At 51.8% G+C, this 23,701-nt stretch overlaps 1 protein-coding gene across 1 annotated transcript in view; it reads left to right on the top strand.

Moving 5' to 3' along the window:
- LOC101516021 (BOS complex subunit NOMO1) overlaps positions 1-10,402 on the top strand; it is a 40,153-nt gene extending 29,751 nt beyond the window's left edge. Inside the window, exons 23-31 of the mRNA XM_004586791.3 lie at positions 1,374-1,487; positions 2,284-2,411; positions 4,703-4,844; positions 5,822-5,905; positions 6,782-6,892; positions 8,380-8,481; positions 9,169-9,288; positions 9,409-9,501; positions 9,835-10,402. Of these exons, the coding sequence (XP_004586848.2) occupies positions 1,374-1,487; positions 2,284-2,411; positions 4,703-4,844; positions 5,822-5,905; positions 6,782-6,892; positions 8,380-8,481; positions 9,169-9,288; positions 9,409-9,501; positions 9,835-9,966 (1,026 nt within the window). The 3' untranslated portion in view covers positions 9,967-10,402. The remainder of the gene's footprint in view (positions 1-1,373; positions 1,488-2,283; positions 2,412-4,702; positions 4,845-5,821; positions 5,906-6,781; positions 6,893-8,379; positions 8,482-9,168; positions 9,289-9,408; positions 9,502-9,834) is intronic.
- Positions 10,403-23,701: the final 13,299 nt, after the last annotated feature.

Genomic DNA, 23,701 nt, shown 5'->3' with positions numbered 1-23,701 from the left:
ATTGGCACTCCAATAAAGTGTGTGGGTGTTACAAGTGGAGACTCAACCGCTGTGCCCCAAGGCCCACCAGAGAGAGCATTGGCTTCTGAAAGGCAGCGTGCGAAGACAGTGCAGGTGCCTGGCCGCTGGAGGGAAATGCTCGGCCTCGGTGCCCACCGGATCGCTGATTTGGGAGGTTGGATTTGCACGAAGGAAGGCAGTAGGCATTTTGTGGTGCGCTTAGGTTGTTTGTGGGAGTATAAGTGGCACTGATGCTATGACATACAGTTTAACAGTATTTCTGAGCTTAGAATGTGCACATTCAAGAGTTCCTAGAAACTGATCAGAAAAAAGGAGAAAAAAGTATGCAAGGAAATATATGAGGGCATCACAGATTTCATGAAAAAATATAACAAAAAAGATAGTTTACTTTAGTATGAAGGAATCTTGAGATCTATGGACAGTTTTTTCATAGTACATGTCTTGTCACAATGACTGCACAAATCTCAGCATTTTTTTTAAAGATTTATTTATTTTTATTGGAAAGTCAGATATATGGAGAGCAGGAGAGACAGAGAGAAAGAGCTTCTATCCACTGATTCACTCCCCAAGCAGCTGCAACAGTTGGAGCTGAGCCGATCTGAAGCCAGGAGCCCAGAGCTTCTTCCGGGTCTCCCATACGGGTGCAGGGTTCCAAGGCCTTGGGGTCCTCGAGTGCTCTCCCAGGCCACAAGCAGAGAGCTGAATGGGAAGTAGGGCTGCTGGGATTAGAACTGGTGCCCATGTGGGATCCTGATGCGTTTAAAGTGAGGACTTCAGCCGCTAGGCAACCATGCCGGGCCCAAATCTCAGCATTTTTTTGCACCAAAATAAATGTATCCTTTAATTCTATTCCCTCTCCTGCCCCAAGCTTTTGCCATGCCTTTGTTATGTGTTCAGAGATGTTTCCATTGCTGGTCTGGGTGCCTGTGTTATGTGTTCAGGGGTGTTTCCATTGCTGGCCTGGGTGCCTGTGTTATGCGGTGGTTGAGGCACAGGTGAGCTGCTGAGAAGAGAGCCCGTCGCAGCACTGTTTGTGATCTGCCTGTGGTTTTGTTTAGTGCCATCTTTGTTTTACTTGTCCACCCCACCCCACGCTTGCACATCTGTCCACAGTATCTGTACTGTTGGTGATATGTGTGGGGGCACAGGAAGCATTCGTGGAGGTTATACAGTCGAGTGTTAGGTAGCATTTGTTATCTGTGCAAAGGAAGGCTTTCTTGCCTGCCTGAATAATAAGAAAAAGAAGAAGAAAAAAAAGTGAAAAACCTTAAGAATGTTCTCTTGACTTAGGAAATACATCTTGCCAGTTAATAGCACTTTAACCTTGCTCCAACCTTCCTGCCTCATCCCAGATAAAAGCAGAAGATGACCAGCCCCTCCCTGGGGTCCTCTTATCCCTCAGCGGCGGCGTGTTCCGTTCCAACCTCTTGACTCAAGACAACGGCATCCTGACCTTCTCAAACCTGGTAATGTGTCCCCGAGCACCTCCTGCCCCCGCCGTCCGCCACAGGAGAGAGAAGGGATACGTCGCAATGCGTGTGGCTCCTATAGTGCTTGACAGCCTGAGAACAGAAAAGCCAGGCCGAGGGTTCTCGATTCCTCTGGGGCCCACATCTAATTAGAGTATTGCTCCCACTTGAACTCAGTGCTGGTGATTCATGTTCCCTTCCACGCACATGACTTGTTTTCTGGCCACCGCTTGTCACCAAGGCAGTGTAATTAATTACTGCCACCACAGCGGCTCCTGTCTTAGGCGGCTCTTAGCGTGTCTGTGGGAGCGTGTTGCTTCCCACACGGGGACTTGTTCGGTGCTTAGCTCCTGTTTGTCCTGCAAAGCACATCTTGCATGGTGGGAGCATGGCACCAAGTGTTCATCTGAGATGCCGTTGGTGGGAGTGCAAGTGAATTGTCCATCTTGATAGGGAATCCGGTGGGTGCCATGGGATCTCACAGATGGGAATTGTGGGTGTCTGAGAAATCATTTTTTTTGCGATACACACCCAGCTTCAGATTCCCTGCTACTACTAAACTTGCTGTGTTAACCAAGCAGGTTGCTGTGCCTCTCTGAGTCTTGGTTTACTCATTCAGAAAGCTCACGCCTCCAAGAGCAATGCTAGGCACTTGATGGTGACAGCTGCTGTTGGGTGGTTGGACCTGCAGTGCCCATTGCTGCTGTTATTCTTTGGGGAAGATTCTGGAATCAGGGCTTCAGCCCCTCTCTCTGAGCCAGCTGAGGTTCAGGCTGTGTCTGTCTCCCGGCAGAGCCCTGGCCAGTATTACTTCAAGCCCATGATGAAGGAGTTCCGGTTTGAGCCATCCTCGCAGATGATCGAGGTGCAAGAAGGGCAGAACCTGAGGATCACCATCACTGGGTACCGCACGGCCTACAGGTGAGCTGGCACTGCCCTCCCTAAGGAGCTGGGGAGCCACACTCCTGCTGCCCGCCCCCCCAGCCCTGTGTTCAACCCTCCCAGCCCCTCCCTTCCCCCACGGGACCGGGCCAGGGAACCATACTCCTGCTGCCCCCTGCACACGCAGCCCCATCTTTAGGCAAGGGAGACGCCACATGAGGTCAGTGCCTTTGGGCTACTGTCCCTTCCTTCTCTTTGCCACACATTTCCTGTTTTGACCTTGGTCTGAGTCTCTTGAGTTACTTAAAAAAAAAAAAAAAACATGTTTTTTATTTAAAAGCTGTTTTGAACTTGAACTGAAGCTCCTAACGGAGGCAAAGCCTTCTCCTGAGCAGAACTTTAAAATGCTGAAGGACGCACGCTGTGGGGTTTCCCTGCTGACTTGTCTCCAGGCCACATGAGGCCCCCTGCCAGCAGGCAGCCAGGATTTCCAGTGTGTATAACAACTTGCGGAGTCAGTGTATGTCAATATGAACTGCAGATGGACGGACGGATGTGAGCTGTGCGTGTGTGGATGGGTAGATGGGCTACCTACAAGGGTATTTCAAGCTCTCATGGAAAAGGGTGTTAAAAGGCAACTTTGTTTTGCTGCAGAAGTTTTGTGCATTCAAGGGGTCTTCAGAAAATTCATAAAAATATTGTGGAACAATTCTGCATGGGTTTCAAAACTTTTTTTTCATTTCTGTTTTTCCACAAACTTTATGATTATTCTCCTATAAGAAGGGTAGTTAGATATACAGATGCAGGTATAAACAAACGCAAATATAGTTGGATTATACACATGTACAGAAAACTTACGTGAAGGTTAATTGGAAAGATTGGGTTTGGAAAAGTAGAATTTAAAAAAAGTCTAGCCTGGCGCTAAGCCATTCATAGACGACCTGCTTCTGAGTCAGAGTTTCATACGTAGCAGAACAGCTCCCTGCGGTGTATTGAAAGTCAGCCCTTTACACAAGGGTTTGCAAACAAACAAATAAATAATTAAAAAAAAAATCAGGGGCTGGTGTGGTGGTGGGATGTGTTAATCCTCCATCTGAAGCACTGGTATCCTGTATGGGTGCTGGTTTTTGTCCTGGCTACCCCACTTCCAATCCAGCTCTCTGCTTATGGCCTCGAAAAGCCCAGCCTTTGGACCCCTGTACCCTCTCCTGTCTTCTGGCTTTGGGTCAGCTCAGCTCTGGCTGTCGTGGTCATTTGGGGAATGAATCAGCAGATGGAAGATCTCTACCTGTCTCTCTTTCTCTCTGTAAAATATGTCTTTCAGATTAAGATAAATAATCTTTAAAAAAATACTTAGAAACACAGAGAGAGGGCCCCAGCATGGTAGCCTAGTGGCTGAAGTGCTTGCCTTGCACATGCCGGGATCCCATATGGGTGCTAGTTCATGTCCCAGTGTCCCAGCAGCTCTGCTGGACCGATCCAGCTCCCTGCTTTTGACCTGGGAAAGCAGTCAAGGACGGCCCAAGACCTTAGCACCCTGCACCTGCATGGGAGACCTGGAAAAATCTGCTGGCTTCAGCTCAGCACCAGCTCCGGCTGTTGTGGCCACTTGGGGAGTGAGTCAGTGGACAGAAGATCTTCCTCTCTGTCTCTCTTCCTCTCTGTGTATCTGACTTTCCAATAAAAATAAATCTTAGAAACGAACGAACGAACAACAAAAACAGAGAGAGGGATCTTCTGTCTGTTGATTCAGTCCACAAATGCCTGCGGCAGCTGGGGCAGGCAGGACTGAAGCCAGGAGCATAGGACTCCATCCAGGTCTTCGGGTCTTCGACTTGAGGAGCAGGAGCCCGAGTAAATGGCCAGTCACCTGCATCTCCCAAGGGTCTGCCTTAGCAGGTAGCCAGATTAGAAGTGGAGTACTTGAGATTTGAACTAGGTACTGGGATGTGGACATCCCAAGGGGTGGCTTTCCCTGCTGCGACACAACACCTGCCCCAGTTGCACCATTTTGAACAATATGTGAACGAAAGAGGAAGTGAGCTGTTTCCATGTTGCCAAATCCTTCATTGTTGAAAATAATGCCTAACAAGAGTGAAAATGAAATGTAGCCCTTGAAAAATTACCCTTTTCCAGAGAGCCCCGCAGAGTGTAGGAGAGAGAAAGGGATGCCTGTGTCAGGAGGTTCTGGTCTGGACACGGCGCAGCTGCGGCTGAGCTGATAGTCGTGGGGCTCAGTACTCCCTGAGCAGCGCTTCACCTGGGAGCCAGCACCTATGTGCCCCAGGAAGCCCCCAAAACGGCGCCTTCCATTCCCTCTCGTCCCCTAGTTGCTATGGCACCGTGTCATCTTTGAACGGAGAGCCAGAGCAGGGGGTCGCCATGGAAGCCGTGGGACAGAAGGACTGCAGCATTTACGGAGAAGACACGGTGACTGATGAGGAGGGCAAGTTCAGGCTCCGTGGCTTGCTGGTGAGACTCTGGAGGGGGTCCTGTGGGTGGCCAAGGGGACTGAGGTGGGCTCTGGGCTCCCCCCATCCTAGAATTTGAGATGCCAGTTGAATTGGTTCCTGGCTTTGGCTCAGCTCAGCTCTGGCCATTGTGGCCACTTGGTGAATGAACTGACGGATGGAAGATCTTTCTCTGTCTATCCTTCCCTCTATAAATCTGACTTTCCAAGAAAATTGCATGTCTAAAAAAAAAAAAAAGGAGGGAGAGGAAAATGGAGAGGCAGATAAAAAGAAAGCTCCCATTTACTGGTTAATAACCCACAAAAGTCAGTGCCAGGCCAGGCAGAAGCCAGAAACCTAGAACATGGTGTGGGCCTCCCGTGTGGAGGGCAGGGTCTCATCCTGCGGCCTTCACTTGCTGCCTCCCAGGGTGCCCGTGAGCAGGAGCCGGGAGTGATGCGGACACTCCAGCATCCCAGGCAGCAAGTAACTGCTGTACACCAAGCATTCACCGCCCACCCCACCCAAGTTCAGCAACTCTGCGTAGCATTTACATTGCACTAATGGTAGAAGCAATCCCGAGATGACTAAAGGGGTCTGTGCAAATACAACACCGTTTTTATAAGGGACCAGGGTGTCTGGATTTGGTGGGGAGGGGAGGGTGGGCTTGGAACCATTCTCCCATCGAGTACTGAGGGGCAACTGTATCCAAATAAAGAGGAGAGGTAGCCAGCGAGCAAAGAATAGCTTTAGAAACCTAAGAGCATTGCTGCTTGTAATTTTGAAACGAGAAACCCAATTTGCTTTCCGCGGGGTAGAATGTGGTGCTGGGTTGGCCCTGGGGGAGCTGGCGAGCTGAGGTGATGGCAGTGCCGTGTGCAGGGGCTCATGAGAACCAGAAATGTAGTGGGCCAGGGAAAGCCTTCTCAGGCCAGGTTGGGTCAGGTGTGCCGCGGCTGCCCCTCTCTGGAGAGGTGTGACTCCTGGGTCTGTTTGCAGCCGGGGTGCGTGTACCACGTCCAGCTGAAGGCTGAAGGCAACGACCACATCGAGCGGGCGCTGCCCCACCATCGGGTGGTCGAGGTAAGATACCCCATTCTTCTGCGGCTGGTCAGGCTGATGCCTTCCCCCATCGCAGCTCCTCCAGCGCCTGTGTGGCTGCACAACATGAACTGCTGATTAAAGACTCTCTTCAAAACAAGCAGCAGTGTAGGTGGGGTTTTCACGAGCAGAAGGGAGACGTGCTACTGCGTCCTCACTGCCCTGCTCTCCTCCGGGCTCCGAGTCTTACGGTGCAGGTTGAGGGTCTCAAAGCACAGGCCGCATTTGTGGTCAGGGAGGGGCCACCAAGAGAAGCTGGGCTTCTGTGGCACCTGGCTGCCTGGTTTACTTAGATGCACCTGTTTGGTGGGTGGAATTAATGTTCAAGGTCTTGGCGTGGTGAACTTGATCCCTGCAGGTCCCAGGGAGGAGGCCTGGGCATGATTGGAGGTCAGGCTTGCCCTCAGAGGTTGAGGGCCGAGTTCAGAGGGCAGGTGGGGGCCCTTGATTTAGGATTTTATGAGCTGGCATATTTTCAGTGTCTCTGGCACCTTAAATGGCTGGATAACTGCAGGTCATCCCGACGCGGTTTTAGTTCAGGACAGTCACGTGGACTATGGACCAGCAGGTGCACAAGGCCCACTGTGCTCTCACCAGAATACCTTTGTCTTCATGCCAGAGAAGCCAAAAGAAAACTCTAGCTTTGTCTGTGATTTGACAAGTTGTGAGGACGCGACAGACTGGGAGGAGGCCCTCTGCTCACAGAGCAAACTGTGTCTGCAAGCTGGGGCTGGCCCGGGAATCGGGTTGCTGCCTAGGAAGCTGGGGTCCTCCTGGCTGGAGGAAGGCTCCATGTAACACAGCTCTGAGCCGCCCAGCTGCTGCTCTCTCAGTGCCCGCCTCCCTGGTTCCCCACAGGTTGGCAATAATGACATCGATGACGTGAACATTATCGTCTTCCGGCAGATTAATCAGTTTGATTTGAGTGGGAACGTGATCACTTCCTCCGAGTACCTCCCCACGCTATGGGTAAGACCATGGTAACCATGTTCTTCCCGCCTTTGAACACGATGCAAATTGGACATGTGTGCCTGTCTCGCTGCTGCCCAGGAACCTGCATGGTGGGTAGCACCTCACAGTGCTGCCTGCCGAGGCTCAGGTCGTGCCTGGGTAAGGGGTGGCTGATGATGGGAGGAGATGCGTTACTCTTGGACACGAGTGTCTGCCGACTCTCAGTACCAGATCTCTGCAATCTGGAATCAAGAATGGGAGGGCAGTTTTAAGGCCTCGTGCCTTGTCGCTTTCTGATTCTGCACAGATGCAGGTTGTGGGCAGTGGCCTCAAGTCTCTCACCAGCCAGTAGTTGCTCATCTTGCCACGCTGGCCTGGTCAGTTTATTTCCAGTTTCCTCCCAGTAGAGCCAGGAGTTTGGACCTGGGTCCCTCATGGTCTGTTTCAGCTCTACCCAGATCTGCACCTGTTCTGTGATGGGACCTGGGATGCCTCCCTTGGGAGATGCTGATGGATCCCCAGGGGACCATCTGTGTGAAGACTATCTGTGTGGGTGCACTCAGGGCCTGAACTGGCAGAGGACATGTGCTTAGGTTTCAGCCCACCTCCCACCTTCCCATCAGCTGGGGCTGGGAGCATGGATGCCTGCAGGGCCAGGCAGGAGGTGCCTGAGGTGCTAGAGTATGGAAGTTGAGAACCCAATCTTCTCCCACACACGGGTGGTGAACAGCTCCATTCTGTTGTTCTGTTATTAGAATTTCCCACCCAGCAGTGGAGTCAGTTCCCAACTTCCCAGAGGCCAGAAACAAGAAGGGCATGGATGTGACCTGTGACCCAAACTGTCCAGGCTGGAACATTCTGGGACCTGTGTGCTGGTGTCTGAAGTGTCACTCTGCACCCAGGATTCCCCTGGCGGGGGATCCTTCCTGCCTTTGGCTCCCGCTGCGTGGGAGTGTGGACAGGCAGCTTACCCAAAGCGAGGGTGGGGAGTGAAGCCCTCAACGGCTGCTCGGAGTCACCTGGATGACCAGCGAGGACTGAGCATGCTCAGAGTTTGCTACTTGGGAGTTAAGATCTCCCTGTGTGCCAGTGCAACATGGCCATGACCCTGACACAGATTTAGTCCGTCTCTCCCTTGTGTGAGCTGTGCAACCTCAGGTGTGACATAGGCTCTCAGAATCCCCATAGGGGTGGTCAAGATGTCCGTTCTGCTACTGGGCTTGGCGGTGACATCGGCTTAGCGCCTATTACAGATGTCTACAATTCTGACAACCCTGGGCAGTGGCCTTCCTGCTCAGAGCCTGGTTTAAAGCCGCACCTTCCGTGCATGGCCAGCGCTGGGCTCGCAGGGTGGGCTCGCAGGGAGGAGGGTGCTGTGTGGGACTTGCCAGGTAGGGCGGCTGTATCTCCTCCCCCACAGGGTGAACCGCCATGGGCGTGTGGAATGAGCCACGTGTCATGCATGGTTCCCTGTCACACTCGTGTCACCGTGCTCCTTCCCTCAGGTCAAGCTGTACAAAAGCGAGAACCTGGACAATCCCATCCAGACCGTGTCTCTGGGCCAGTCCCTCTTCTTCCACTTCCCCCCGCTGCTGAGAGACGGTGAGGTAAGGCCGGGGCGACTTCTGCTCTCACCTCGTCCCGTGCCACAGGCGGCTGGGCTTGGTAGACAGTCTTCTTTCTCAATCATCTGTTTGCGAAAATAATATCTACCCACAGGAGATTTGGGAAGGACCAAGATATCAAACACAGTTTTATCACTTCAGAAATAGTCCCTGCTAACCAGTTGATTGGTCTCCTGACCAACTGAGTGACCAGGGGCAAGTTACCTGTCACCAGGCTTTATTTTCCCGTCTGTGAAATGGGCACAGCTCTCTTGCTATTGTCAGTGGTTGAGAACAGAGCAGGCCCAGGCCCAGTGTGTAGTGTACAGGATGTCTGGCACCTGCTCGAGGCCCAGCATGGGGGACTGTGACTGTCCCTGGGACTGCTCAAGATACCCTGTGTTTCTAGGACTTGCCAGTCTGTCAGCCACTTAGGTACTGTCCCTGAGAAGCCAGCCTCGTCCCAGACCGAGAGGGTCATGTATGCAGTGTGGTCACTGCGTCAGAACTGGCTCCTGAAGCCACGTCCTCCGAGGACCACAAGTTGTCAGGTTTGAACACTCTCTTCAGACAGTGTTATAGGTCCCGCCACGGCCTCAGAGACCCTGGGGACACCTGGCTGTCCCCCATGGGATCCCATCTGCCCAGTGTCCCACTCCTGCGTATACAATGTCCCTCTCCTGTGCGCAGAACTATGTGGTACTGCTGGACTCCACGCTCCCCAGATCACAGTACGACTACGTCCTGCCTCAAGTGTCCTTCGCCGCCGTGGGCTACCACAAGCACGTCACCCTGATTTTTAACCCCACAGTGAGTACAAGGGCGAGTCACAAAATCAATCTGCAACGGGTGGTGAGAACCATGGCCAGAGTGCAGTATCCATGGGCTGGAGAGCAGAGTGAGGTCTAACAGTGCTCATGGTGTCTGCAGAGGAAGCTCCCTGAGCAAGACATCGCCCAAGGATCGTACATCGCCCTGCCGCTGACGCTGCTTGTTCTGCTGGCCGGTTACAACCACGACAAGGTAGGGCACCAGAGGCCTCAGAGAAGGCAGGAGAGCTGGTGCACCCTGGGGGCGGTGGAAGCCTGGCCAGCATGGGAAAGGCCTAAAGTGCAGGCCCTCGGCCACCAGGCTGGACCATGAACATCCAGTTACATCCTTCCCCATTCTTAAGCTGGGAGATCTTCCAGGGAATGTGTTACTCCTGGGAGGCCAGCCCAACCCTGAGGACCGTGAAGTCCAGCCATTGACACAGGGCAGACGCTCATACTACAGAAAGGAGCTGGAGGAGGGTGGTGGGTTGGCGAACTCATGTCCAGGCCTCTGTCTGTCCATCACACGCTCTTTTTCCTGCAGCTCATTCCCTTACTGCTGCAGTTGACAAGTCGGCTGCAGGGAGTACGTGCCCTCGGCCAGGTGGCCTCCGACAACAGCGGCCCTGAAGACGCAAAGAGACAGGCCAAGAAACAGAAGACCAGGCGGACGTGAGGACCCAGAGGGGCGGCTGGGCTCTCCCAGGGGGTGGCCAGCAGCCCACGGGGCAAAGCATATGCCAACGTCGCTCCTGCCCGTGCCACAGGCCTGCGCCTCCTGTGCCACCCACCCCCTCCTTGGTGCAATGCAATGAATGGACCCTCCTGTCACTCTGCTGAACACAACTTGTTTTCTGAGTTGGAGATAATTTATTATTATTATTTTTGTCAAAAAAGTATTTAAGCTGAGCTGGTGGCGTGAGAATGTGATTCCTAGTCTTCAGTGTTCACGTGGTGTTGGGTTCCATGGTGAAACCCCTTTTGGATTCGTTTTTCCCTTCCCTCCCATCCCCTCCCCTCGCTGGCAACCACAGCAGCCTATGTCCACCACCAAGAGCAACTGTTAGGAGGAAAATGCAATAAAACTGCCCATTCGTCTGTGTTGTAGCTCACGCTGTACGTGTCTCTTGGGTGACATGGGTCTAATGCTGGGGTCCACAAGCCAAGGCGTCCATGGAGTCAGTGGTTGTCCTAAGTGGTATGGGTGGGACACGAAGGACACTGTGCAGCCCAGCCTGTTGGCTGGGGAATGGGGGTGAGTGGGATACACAGCATGACTGCCGGCCTCTGGGGGTGGAGTAAAGGGGGGAGTAGGGCAGGCAGCAACTTGAAGGGCCCATCTCTCCAGCTGCAGGAAGCTTGCTTTCCCTTTATTTAAAATAATAATAATAATAATTATTATTTTACTTGAAAAGCAGATTTTTACAGAGAAAGATAGACAGAGAGAACAGATAATCTTATCTGCTGGTTCATTCCACAAATGGCTGCAACAGCAGAGCTGAGCCATTCCAAAGCTAGGATCCAGGAGCTTCCTCTAGGAGTTTCATGTTGATACAGGAACCTAAACATTTGGGCCATCCTCTGCTGCTTTCCCAATCCATTAACAGGGAGCTGGATTGGAAATGCAGCCGCTGGACTAGAACCAGTGCCCACATAGAATGCCAGTGCTGCAAGGCGGAGGCTTAACCTGTTCAGCTACCACACTGGTCCCCAGAGGAGGTTTGTTTTTACTCATCTCCTGCCCAGCATTGCCCTGTCCATGGGTGTGTTCATTTCTCTGGAAAAGCCTGAAAGACAGAATTTTTGTATACTGTTCTTCCAGGCTGACACACCCACGAGGGAGGCTTGAGAGCTGCTCGCTGGTTTTCATGAGAGCAACAGAAGATTATAGCACTTCAGTGGCCTAAACCTTATTCTTTTAGGAAGCAATTAAGTTGTGTGCAAGGCAGGGGCACATCCATCTGTTGGAGAAGCAGAAGACCTCGCATCTGCTCATCCACTCTCCAGAGGCCCACAGTGGCTGGGGCCAGGTCAGGGTCAAACCAGGAGCTAGGAAATCCCAGCGCAGGTCTTCCAGCTGGGTGGCAGAAGCCCAGTTACTGGAGCCACACCTCTGCCTCCCAGGGCTGCCTTGTACGGGAGATGAAGTCTTAATTCCTAGGTAGTCACCTGCTACCCCATCTGACATGTTAGGTAGGTCCCATGTAAGACAGCCAAGGGGACGGTGAAGAGTGGAGTTGGCTACATTCTCCAGGGACTTACAGAGGATGAAGCTACATGTCTGCTCCTAACCTTGCATTTCCAGTGCTTGGTGTGTCACGGATGGATACACAGCACCTGCCCTCAGAGAGCTCACGGCCCATCACTGGGTACAAGACAAGCCAGTGAGTGGACGAGGTCAGCACGGAGTTGTGGGCGTCCCGGTGGAGGAAGCTCCATGACCACGGCGTATTAGGAAACCCCACCTTAGTCCTGCTGAGGAAGAGAGGAAAGGAAAGCGGGGAGTCTGTTGGGTGCCCCCACACGGTCTCAGCCCTCAGGGGCCACACTTCCCACTCCTGGCTCTTGCCTAGTTGGCCTTTGATTGGGTCTGCATTTTGCTTCCTGTGGGAGGAAGGCGGACCAAGCTGCAGATCTGGGGCAGATTTCATGCCAGCTCCATTTCTAAAACTCCTGCTCCGGCAGACCCCCAGAAACAACCCTTGTAAATATTAATGAAGCTTTTTATTGACAAGGTGTAAAGGTTAAGAGCTTGTGAAAGATAGGCGTTAATGTTTGGTGTGTCGCCTGCAGTTCTGGATGCCACCAGTAAGTGGCAGTCTTTTCTTGTGTGGGTCCAGGTCACTCTTAAGTGACTTGGACTGTTAAATAACTGTTGAGAAGCAGGGAGACAAAAGAGATGACAGACGAAGACATAGACAAGCAGAGAGCTTCTGTCTGATGATTGAGCCCTACATAACTGCAACAGCCAAGCCAGGAACAATCTAGATCTCCCACGAGGGTGGCAGGCACCCATGTGCTTCTACAAGCAGGGGTCCTGTATTGCCACAGGACCCTGTACCCCAAGTGGGCAAAAGCAACGGAAGTCAGCTCTGCTTCCTTCAGATTCTCGATGACAAGGCCTGGCCAGAGTCCCCTGCCAACCATTTTTATCTCTTCTTCAACAAAATGAACTTATGACTTTGACCGTGATGTGTCTAGAGAAGGAAGAAATGAATTGCACCGTGTTCTGGGGCCAGGAGACACCTCTGCAGCCTTGGAACCTGGTGGAGGTAGAGGAAGGTATTTATACTTTTTCCTTTTTTCCAGTTTGGCATCTTCAGGGGGGTAGAGGAGCAGGTGTTAATACTTCATGAGACAGGGCTGGGATTTTGGCTGGATCACAGACATTTTTGTTATAAAAAGGAGACGGAGAGAAAGAGTGAGCAGGTATTCCCTTCTGTTAGTTTTCTTGGCAAATGCCCACACTGACTGGGGCTGGACTGGAGCAGAGCCGGGAGGAGCTGGTCTCCCCCATGAGTGACAGGGACCCAGGTAGTTGAGCCATCCTTGCTGCCTCCCAGGGTCAGCACTGGTAGGAAGCTGCGATCAGGAGCCTGAGCAGGAATCAAACCCAGATCCTGCAGTGTGCGCTGTGTGCATCCTAACCGTGTCTAAACCACTAGGCCCAACGCCCACCCCATGGATGTTTTTCTGATACTCCTTAACCCCTGGGGTTGTTCAAGAAGCCACCCATGTGCATAGCCTTTTGGGTGAGTGAACATTTCACTTGTCTCACATGGGTGAACCAACAGGCCCTCTTGTACTTGCTGTTCAGATCTTAGAAAGGCAGAGTAACCGAGAGAAGAGAAGCAGAGAGAGAGGAGAGGCTTTTCCACCCTCTGGATCATTACCCAATTGCCTGCAACAGCTCTAAGTGGGCCAGGCTGAAACCAGGAGCCAGAAACTATATCTGGGTTCCTCACATGGATGGCAAGGCCAAGTGCTTCAGCCATCGCCAGCTGCGCCTTCCAGGGCATGCATTGGCAGGAGACTGCAGCAGAAGCAGAGGCAAGTCTTGAACTCAGGTTGTGAGCATCTTCATTGGCAGCTTAACTCTCAGCACCAACAATCAGCTGTACCAAGCTGTGTGACAGAGCACGCAGCTAGACAGAGCCCCAGGCTGACTGCTCTGCATTTAAAACAGGTGGTTCATGTTGGCCTTTTACCATTCACGGGCTCCTCTTGGTTCAGCCTCATTTCCAGCGTCTTTGTTGACGGGGCTCTGGGTGTAGGGGTCAGAGTTGAGGTATGAGTGTGCATGGATTTTGCACAGCGCATGTCCTTCTAAAGAGAGTGTCTCCTGCTGAGACACGGTGCTGGCTTTCTGCTCTGCCACTCTCCTCTGAAATCACAATCTGGTGTCATTGGGGGCCTCTTGTGTCTTAGGAGTGGGACTTGCTAGACTAACTTTCTGTTATTCTCTTTTAAACCTGGTTATCAACAGTGCAATGTGACTTTGGGGGGGTATGAGTGACTTGAGGGGGGCTACCTCTTGTCTAAGTGTCCAGCCATGAGAAGGCGATAAAGGTGGTTCCATGTCAGTGAGAGAAGCAGGGGTTTTGAGAGAAGCAGTGAGAGAGGATGCAGGGGTTTTGTCAAATAACTTCCCAGGGGCAGGGTTCATAGCCGTTGGCTGCCAGCAGCCGCTGGGCTCATGCCCGTGTGTGTCCTATGTGATCAGTGCTTGGGTTGAGTCAAGCATCTGACATTTTGAAAAATCATCCTTGGCTGCAGATGAATCCCCTTTCCTTTTAGGTGTACACTGGGGATGTCGTCATTGACCCAGATCCACTCTGCCTGGACAGATTCCCTTTCCCCCACTGCTGGGCGTGCTGGTCATGGCCAAGAGCTCCCAGCTGTTCCCTTCTCTAGCCAGTGGCAGACTGATAGAGTGGTGTGAATGGCTGGCCCCAGCCCCATTGCTGGGATGTGTCTGTAGTCAGGCCGTACCCTTGAGTCTCACCTGGGATGCAAGCCAGGGCCAGACTCTGGGAGGCCACACTCCCCCTGAACTCCAGTCCCTTTTGCATCCTGTGAACGCCCCCCCCACCCCCGCCCACTTCCCACTTGCTGTGAGCTCTCTCTCACGAGGCTTCCTGAGTCCTGCTGTCACAGATTTAGATCTTTCTGAATCTGTAGTGGTCAGCCTCTGGAAATGCACTGGGGTATGGAGCTGGGAGCCCATCTACATGGAGCTAGTTTGTGGGGTCTGCAGGCAGCAGGGCTGCTGCAGGGGAGGGGATGCAGGGGTTTTGTCAAATAACTTTATCCCTCTGACACATACGAAAAAATGAGGTCTGACTTCAGGGGCTCCTGCATACCATACTGAGGCCCTGTTGTCTGCTGTGCTTGTAGTAAGAACTGAGTTCAGAAGGATTCTGCATGAATATGTGCGTGTGTGTGTTGAGCCTGTGAACCCCCCTTCTGGGCCAGGGCTCCTGCCTGGGTGGCCCTGCCCCTCTGTTGCTCTAGGCAACCCCAGACAGTGGGTAGCTGGCAAACCAGGAGGGTACCAGGATGCTTTGTTCATCGGGACTTTGGCCCAGCCCTGCCATATTGGGCCTTTTGGCCCCTGGGATGGAACTTGGCCTCTGCTGGATTTGAGGGCCTGCCAGGGATGCCATCTGGTCTGGGGACTGTTGTCAGTTTGGGCACGGCCCACTGATGGCTGTCTGCAATAGCTGTGGCTTCTCTGTCCAGAAAAATGTCCCAGCCTGACCTGAGTGGGTGCAGGATCTGTGACCATGTTCTGAGAAAGGTTGGTTGGGGATCTCCTTGGCTTCTGGACCCACTTGCCCTTGAGGACATTGAGTCAATCAATAAGCCTGCCTAGGGCAGAGTTAGCTTCCTCCTGGGTTTGCCCAGGTTGGACAAGTTCCACTTGGTTGACGGATTGGGAGAAAGAGGTTAACATCTGAAGCAGTGTCCTATCAGAGCTGTTGTTTCCAAGAGTGAGATACCCACCTCAACTTAGCCTAGGCTGATGTCTCAAGGCCTCCAAGGTGGCATAGTGAGACAGCCTCAGGAATACACAGACTGCCACCCAAGCCCCTTGTCACCTCAGGTGCAGTGCTAAGAGGCAATATAGAATGATCCATGCGACCATCAACAGAAATGGATGAGGCCATCAGAAGCAACTCCCGAGGTCACACAGCAGACACTGTTACCCCGACTGGCTGTCAAGTCTGCAGTGCTAGTCAGGACTACCACCTCAACCCCAGCATACCTCCATCCTTGGCAACATATGGGTCAGGGTTGTCTTTTGCTCTAGGTCAGGATGGCGCCAGGTGAAGCGCAGGGCAGGACCAGGGCTGTGGGAAGGACATGGCTTCTCAGGCCACCCTGGAGGCCAAACTCAGTGGAGCACACGTGGTGGGGATTCATGGGCTGGAGTGGCACATGCCTTCCATCTCCATTCTGCTAACTTCACCCCAGTCCCTATGGTCTCCACCTCCTCCTGCAAGGGCTGCTGGGAGATGGTCCAGGGCAAGGAAAGTGTGGAGGTTGAGAGCAGCCAGCAGTCTCTGCTCACATGGTAGCATCCTCACTGTTTCTTACTCTCTTCCATTCCTTGTTTTCAAGTTGCTTTCCAACTTGTGGTCATCACATATATTCTAGTTTTATTTTAGTTTCCTTTGTCACAATTCTCTTTCCGTGTGGCTCAGTTGGTGGCAGAGTCTGCGTGTGCGCCAGGGACTAGGGAGCTGACATGCTGTAGTTTTAGAAAACAGAAGCAGCCAACACCTTTATGTAAAAGACCTCTGTTACTGGTGAAATGTTTAAGTACTCTGTTTAATGAGGGAACATTTTCGTGACTTTGACGCTTCTTAGCTTATTGCTTTCCCAAGGGTTGACAGCCATCTGCAAAGACAGCGAGGCAAGCCTTGGATGCTCCAGTTTTCAGTTGTGAAATGGTTCTTTTATCTAGGCTGGTAGCCCCTTTTAGCCTCACTGCTCTAGGCGGGGATGGTGTTTGGGCATGTAGATCTGGCCTGAGTCACTTTTGCTGCAGGTTAGTTTCCTCTTACGTGTGTGTGATGAAACCATTCACTCACTTAAAATAATTTAGGGGGCACCTGTTCTGAGCTAGGTAGTGGTCTCACTCCTGGACATATATGTCAGTAAAAAAAAATACTGAGTCCTCACTTTCATGGAGCTTGATTTTCCAGTGAGAAGACAGGCTTTGACAGATAAATGCTTGAGTAGACAGAATCCTCTTGGTTTGTGATTAATGCCAAGAGGCAAATAGAACAGGGTGGTGGGGGTAGGGGGGGGCTAGTGAGAAAATGGTGTGGTGGTTTCACTGGCTGCCCCCTAGCAGAAGGAGAGAGATAGAGAGAAAGATCTTCCACTTTTTGGTTCACTCCCCAAATGGCTGCAATGGCCAGAGCTGAGCTGAGCTGAGCTGAAGCCAGATGTCAAGAGTCTTCCACATGGGTGCAAGGGGCCCACGCGCTTGGGCCATCCTCCACTGCTTTCCCAGGCCACAGGCTGGGGAGCTGGTTCAGAATTGGCGCAGCTGGGACATAAACTGCTACCTGCATTAGATGCTGGCACTTGGAAGTGAAGGATTAATCTTTTGAGCCACTGTACTAGCCCCTAATTTTTCTTCAAAATAAACGTGTTCGTTTTATTATACTCAAAGCCTATCTATTCCATTGTATTCTAAGTTCCTTAAGAGTGTCCCACTCATCTCTCCCCAAGTGCCTGGGGCATGTTGTAGGTGTTCATGTTAAACAAATGGTTTAACAGGCAGCCGATCCATGACTGCAGTGTGTCACGGTTGTAGTGAATAGCAGCAGTGACCGCTGGCTGTGTGCCAGCAAGGGAAGGATTTCTGAGGGGAAGCGGCTCCTCCCATGCGGTAGGCCCTGGGGAGTGTGGCTCAGTGTTAGCCCCAAGCCTTTAGGTCCACGAAAGCCGCTGGCATGACTCTGAGTGCAAGGCCCAAGGTTGTGGTGACCACCGGGCTGCATCCTGTAGGCAGGTCTTCCTACCGTGCCCGCTGAGATGCACGCGCCAGTCTCGTTCTCAAACACTCCCACCTTCACCCCAAATCAATCCTACCTGGGTTCCTGGGTACTGTTGAACCGAGCCACCGTTCGCAAGTTTCAGATGCAATAACTGACTCCTGGGGTGGGCGGTGCTAGTCCCACCCGGCGGAAGGCCATGCCCAGGTTTCCGGTCAGCGGGCGCGCTGAGATGAGCTGGTCTGAGGCGGGCTGACGTGAGGCGACCTTGTGTGGAGCCCTGGAGCTGAGATGCCAACTCAGGAGCCCCAACGCCTTGGCTGTGCTCCTCGGCCGTGCCCTCGGCTGTGCCCTCGGCCTGCTGGGACGCCCTGTGTGACCAGTGCGGAGGTGTACGACTGCCCGAGGAGAGGACAGAAGGGCTGGGCTGGCTGTTACCAGGAAAGCTCGGTGAGTTCTTTCCTCAGCTTAGTGAAGAAATAAAAAAGGTGGAAATTGGTTGCAGACAGAGAAGTTTTGTCTGTGAAGTGACCAGGTGAACACAGATAGGAGAGGTGACGGGAAAGCACCTCCTCAGAGAGGGACGGGAGGTGTGTGAGTCGGGGGGCTCTAGAAAGGAGAGAGGGAGAGACACTAAAGGTTTTCGGAAGGGTTTTGGGATTTTAAGGGTCCCCTGGCCTTTGGGCGGGAACCTTGCGGGGAGAAGTTCCCCATTGGTGGTCTCTCAACCAGTTGGGAAATGGCTGGGGCGGGTCTTGTGCCACCCGCTTGAGGGTATGGCGGGTCTCAGGGGCCAGGCTCCCCGAGGCCAGGGTGACGGGGAAGCCGGGAGGGAGGCTGAGACGGGGAGACTCTGTGGCTGGACGCACCCCAGCCCCGAGGACCTTGGGGAGTTCTGGCCTAGGGGCTTCAGTCTGTTGGCGCCAAGCCTCTGCTTCCCAGAGTCCCGTGGGTTGGGAGGGGAAAAGCCAATGTGTCAGTTGTGAGATCTGGTTCTCTCTCCTCTCTCTCTCTTCCACCCTCCCTCTTGTTTGCATGTTATTTCTGAAAGTCTTTGAGGAGTCCTTTTCTGGACTTGGACAAAGCACGGTGGAAATTGATAGCGTTGTCAGCTCAGGCACGTCCTTATTCTCCCTCTGGCTGCCTGGCTGGGGTGGGAGTGTGTGTGTTTGGGGGCACAACCCTGGGGTGGGGGGAAGGGAGAAGACCCGCCACTGCAAACCACCACCTAGCCCGGGGCTGAGGGTGACTGGTTTGCTTACCTAAACAGCTGCTGTGGGATCTTTCCAGCTCTCTTCTCCAGCAATTTATTGTGTTCTCTTTTCCTGCTGTATGTGAATTCTGGCGTCCTTGTAGCAAGGGGTCAGACCCTGGTCTGTCCTGCTACCCAGACTAAAAAAAAAAAGTAATAATAATAATTATTGTTAGTAGTAGTAATAATAATAATAATTAATAATTAATAATAGTAATAATATTTGAAAGGCAGAGTGTCAGAGGATGAGGGAAAAGATAAAATGAGATATCGTCTGTTGGTTCACTCCCTGAAGGGCAGTGCCAAAGCAGGGAGCTCAGAGCTCCATCTGGGTCTCCCATGTGGCTACAGGGGCCCAAGCACTCCATCTGTTTTCTGTCCCAGGCTCATTAGTAGGGAGCTGAATTGGAAGCAAAGCATCTGGGACTCAAATGAGCGCTTTTATGTGGGATGCTGTTGTCACAGGTGGTGGGGCTTAACCCACTGCACCACAACACAAGCCCCCCAACATCTAAGTTCTCTGTGATGACTTTAGGCTGTGTGAGGTCTCCTCTCTTCACATTCCCCTCCCTACTCATCTTAGAAAATGAAGCTTTGAAGAAAGAACAACATAAAAAAAGAAAACAAAACAAACAAAAGCAAAAATGAAGCCTCTTAAAATGGCCCATGTTGCTTCCTGCCCCAAGGCCAAGCCCCTTCCGTCTGTCAGTGCAGGCATATTGGACCTCGATTATGCTTATCATATAAAAACAAGGTCCCTGGTTAAGTTTGAATTTTAGGTAAATATCAAATAATTTTTAGTGTTACACAGGTTGTTCTCGTCCTCAAAAATATCCCATGCACTGTTTATGTGAATCTTGTGTTTTCATTTGTCAGAGCTGGAAGCTCTGCTGAGAGGTATGTACACGGTGAACGTGAGCCCTTCGTGTAGGACCTGGAACGGTAGCAGGTGCTAAACCAGTGTTAGCTCTCCTCCTCCTCCTCTTCCTCCTCCTCCTTCTTTCTCCTCTTCCTCTTCTGGTTGTTTCTTGGAATGTCAGGCTCCCTTTTTCATTGGTGAGAAAATGTGTTCAACTGGAGAGCCGTCTCTTGGGTCCTTAGCACCACATCAAACATTCCTTCTGCCCTTTGGGATGCAGTGGCAGTGGTGGTGGTTGGCAGGGAAGCACCATGAGTTATCACGGAATGTTCCCTCCAGCATTGGGTCATGCAAATATTTATTGCAGGTGTTAAATAATAAATGCAACGGTCTGCCTGATGGTAAATCTGTCATGTTTGGTTGTAGCCAGGAGTTGTGATGCCCCTGAGATGGCTGTCCATTTTGCTGCCCTCCAAGGGGCAAGGCAAACAGCCCAGTTCTCTAGGGTGCTGCCAGTGGGCTGATGAGGCTCCTGACAGCCAGACGGAGTGGCAGAGGACATTCAAGCCAGGCGTGGAGGCTGGCAGGGAAGGCAGACAGCTACACTGATGTTCCCTACAGTCTCACTGTCTGTATCTCCCATGACCTTTATATGTATCCCTCGATGCTCATGTCAGACGCAGTCTGGCCAGCTGCTTGGGGCTGCCAAGCTTTGAGGGGGAGCCCTGTCTAGGTTGCGTGGTGGGTGATGGGCAAGCATGAGGGCCTGAGATCCGACTCAGCCGAACCGCCTCCCAGAGCCACTGATGTCTTTGGCCTCCTGCATGGGTCTCTCCGTTGAACCCTGGCACTTCCATGTAGAACTCAGACAAGAGCCGCCTCTATTCCTTGGACTGTAAGATGGGCAGAATGACACGTCCCACCCCATTGGGTCCTTGTGAGTGAATGGAATCCTATGGGTGAAGACCGTATCACAGGGGTCTGGTGAATGTGGACAGCTGACAGTTCTGAGGTTACTGATGGCCCAGAGGGAGAGGCCCCTGGCCAGGTGCACAGAGCTGCCTGGTGCAGCCTTGCAGGCATCAGCCACATCCTGGGTCTCAGACATATCAACATGGAGATTCATTACATTACAGCAAGTTTTGGGGGGTCAGGAGTTGGGCTGCCTTGTCCATCTCTGGACCCTCTTTGCCCAGCCTGAAGCTGGCACACTGTAAGAGCTCTGACAACAGGGGCTGAGTCAGCGAGCAACTGGGCCATGCCAGTCACCAGGGTCAGCTAGTCATTGATTTAGTGGGTGGTGAGGAAGGACATCCCCCATCCTACCACAGTGGGCTCATCTGAGCTGCCACCTCCCTCTGGTGGCAGGAGGCCTGGGGCAGGCCTGGTCCTTCCTGTGCACTGGCTTAGCCTTGTTCCTGCCCTCTTGCAAAACAGGGATGACTGACTCAGAGTGGCCCAGGTTGGTCACTAGCTCAACTTGGAGATCATGGGCATCTCACTGGTACAATGAGGGCGACAGTACCAGGTGCATGTTTGCTGTCCCACCATCTCTTTTTATGTACTGCACCATCCCACATGATACGGCTTTAAGCTCAGCTGTGAGTGTTATACCAGGAGGGTGGAAGCGCCTGTGGGAGCCATGGGAAAGTGGGCACGGTCCCCAGTGACTGCTCTTCCCTCCTCACCCACTTCCCTTCCCTCTCACTCACCCATTCCCTGGCCTCCTCCTATGGATTCCAGAAGGATCTTTCGTTGCCTTCTTTCTGGGTGCTGTTGTTGTGGATAAGAGCCCACCTGTGGCTCCTTGCGCCCTCATTGTGGCCTCTTTACTCTGGGACACCTGAGCTCTGGGTGGCTGCCATGCTGCAAGCAGGCAGGGAAGCTTAGCATTCCTCTACCTCTCCGAAGGGTCTGCTTTGGGCAGCTGGCCACAATCATGACGCTTCCCCTCCTGGAGTCAGGACTTTTCTTTGCCCCTCCAGTCCTACTTTTCTCCCTTGTTCAGGATTGCTCTTTCCTCTGACACAGTTTGGCCCCTTTGAGCAGTTTCATCTTCCTTTAAGCGGTTGGTCAGTGATTGCGTGAAGCACCTTACTCTTACGTGTTTGCCTTGAGTAAGAAGACAAAGTATGGAGCAGCGCTGTTTTTCAACAGGCTAATTCTCTACCTGCGAGCATCAAGTTCCCATGTGGGCACTGATTCATGTCTCGACTGCCCCATTTCCTGTCCAACTCCCTATTTTTAGTCTGGGAAGGCAATGGAGGATGGCTCAAGTCCTTGGGACTCTGAACCCATATGGCAGACCCAGAAGAAGCTTCTGGCTCCTGGCTTCGAATTGACTCAGCTCTGCCCATTGTGGCCATTTGGGTAGTGAACGAGTAGATGGAAGATCTCGCTCGCTCTCTCTTTGTTAACCTGCCTCTCAAATGAAAAGAAATCTTAAAAAGAGGATGTAGGAGCAGGGTGAGCAGTGGACTTCCTTTGTAAAACCTGATCTTGATCTGGCCGTAGAACAAGGCATTGTTGTTTTGACCTGGGTGGCTGCCATTTTTAATTTCTGTTGCTTGAGTAGGTGATCTGTCTCATCTGTCTTCCCCATGGTTTGGTTGCATAATCTTTCCTTGAGCTACCATTTTACCAAATCTTCCTTTTCAATTTTTTGTTTAATTGATGAATAGTAATTACATATTTTTTTACAGGGTACTATGTGATTTTTAATTGTATTAATTTGAAAGAGAAAGAGAGATTACCCATTTGGTGGTTCATTCTCTAAAATCCTACAACAGCTACAACTGGGCCAGGTCAAAGCTAGGAACTCTCCTATGTGGATGTCAGGTACTCTGTAACTGAAATATCTTCTGCCATATATAATGTGCCACCTCCAGGGATGCACATTAACAGAAAGCTAGAATTGGAAGCGGGCCCAGGTTCAAACATAGGTGTTCTGGCATGGAAAGGGAGCACCCCAAGGGTTCTTGACTGCTGTGCCCTCATCCTTCCTAAGTCAGTTTGAGTTGGTTTCTGATCGAGAGCAGCCATGTGTATACCACTGTAATGCTTTTTTGGAATAGGACTTGGCTTTGGTTGATTACCATCAATCCCTCTAAGGTGTGGCTCTGGAGGTTGCAAGCTGGGGACGCCAAGGACTATTTCTAGCACCCCAAGGTATTTTGTTTGCTTGGTTGCAATCATGTATGTGCTGAAGAATTGATATCATTTATTTTCCCATACTGGAAGTTCTGGCAGCACTCATGCCTAAGTGCCCATGTCCCCACGATGCCCAAGAGTGGGGACAAAAGAAGAAGCAGAAGGCCCTGCCCTTTGGCGAGGTGTGCACTGCAGTCGAGTTCTCCCTCTTGCTTCTCAGTCTTCTCTCTCTCCCTCCATTTTTTTGTTTCCTCTTTGTATGCAGTAAGCATTTTTACTTGTGCTTCCTATTTTATACTGACCTTGGAATGGTGCGACCTCTCCTGACCCTGTCAAACCCTGGGTTCCCAGAGGTGGCCCCACCAGATATTCCATGCTGTGGACGGATTCATTGAAAAATGGCGGGGGACCAGAGCTCTCATGAAGCTCCCTAACCTTGGAAATCAGAAAGCTACATGGAAAGGAATCATTATCACCATCATTAATAACAACAGAAGGGCCAGGAGACAATGGAGCATCCGCCCCCCATGCCCCTCCCACAGGCCTGGAGGGGCATGTGTGCCATACTGATCGCATTTATCATTGACAATGACAGTTGTTATTAAACTGTGTCAACTTGCAAACACAAAGTGTTTACTGAACGAGCTAAAATGAGCTGGCAGGAATAATATCTAGGCACGGTCTGCCTTGAGCTGTCCTTCCCATAAATTGCTGTGGCAGTTCTTCAGGGCTCCAAGGCACGAGGAAGGAAGATCGGTCTTGTCTGCATCATGGAGGTGTGACCCATTGTCCCAGAGGATACTGAGTTATGCTGAGTTCCTCCCGACGATCCCTCTGCCATTGCTTAGGCAGGATCTCGGAGCCTGTCCAGTGCTGGCCAGCCATCTCCCTAGGACACGTTTATTAAAAAAAAAAAAAAAAACGAGGGACAAGTGTCACTGCCTTTGCCTCTGCTTCTTTCCCAGATTGAAGCCGATTGATGATGCTGAGCATTTTCTTTTTTTTCTTTCCTGACAAGCTGAATTTATTAACGATTCGTGTTAATGTAGAACTGACACATGGAAAATAGGGCTTCTTGATTTGTTCAACAAACATTATGATGTACGTAACAGGTACCAGGAACTATACTAAATGCAGT

Source organism: Ochotona princeps, chromosome 24, assembly GCF_030435755.1.
Source record: "Ochotona princeps isolate mOchPri1 chromosome 24, mOchPri1.hap1, whole genome shotgun sequence".
NCBI lineage: Eukaryota > Metazoa > Chordata > Mammalia > Lagomorpha > Ochotonidae > Ochotona > Ochotona princeps.
The sequence above is the reverse complement of the archived record's forward strand: the minus strand, read 5'-3'. Positions and strand labels throughout refer to the sequence as shown.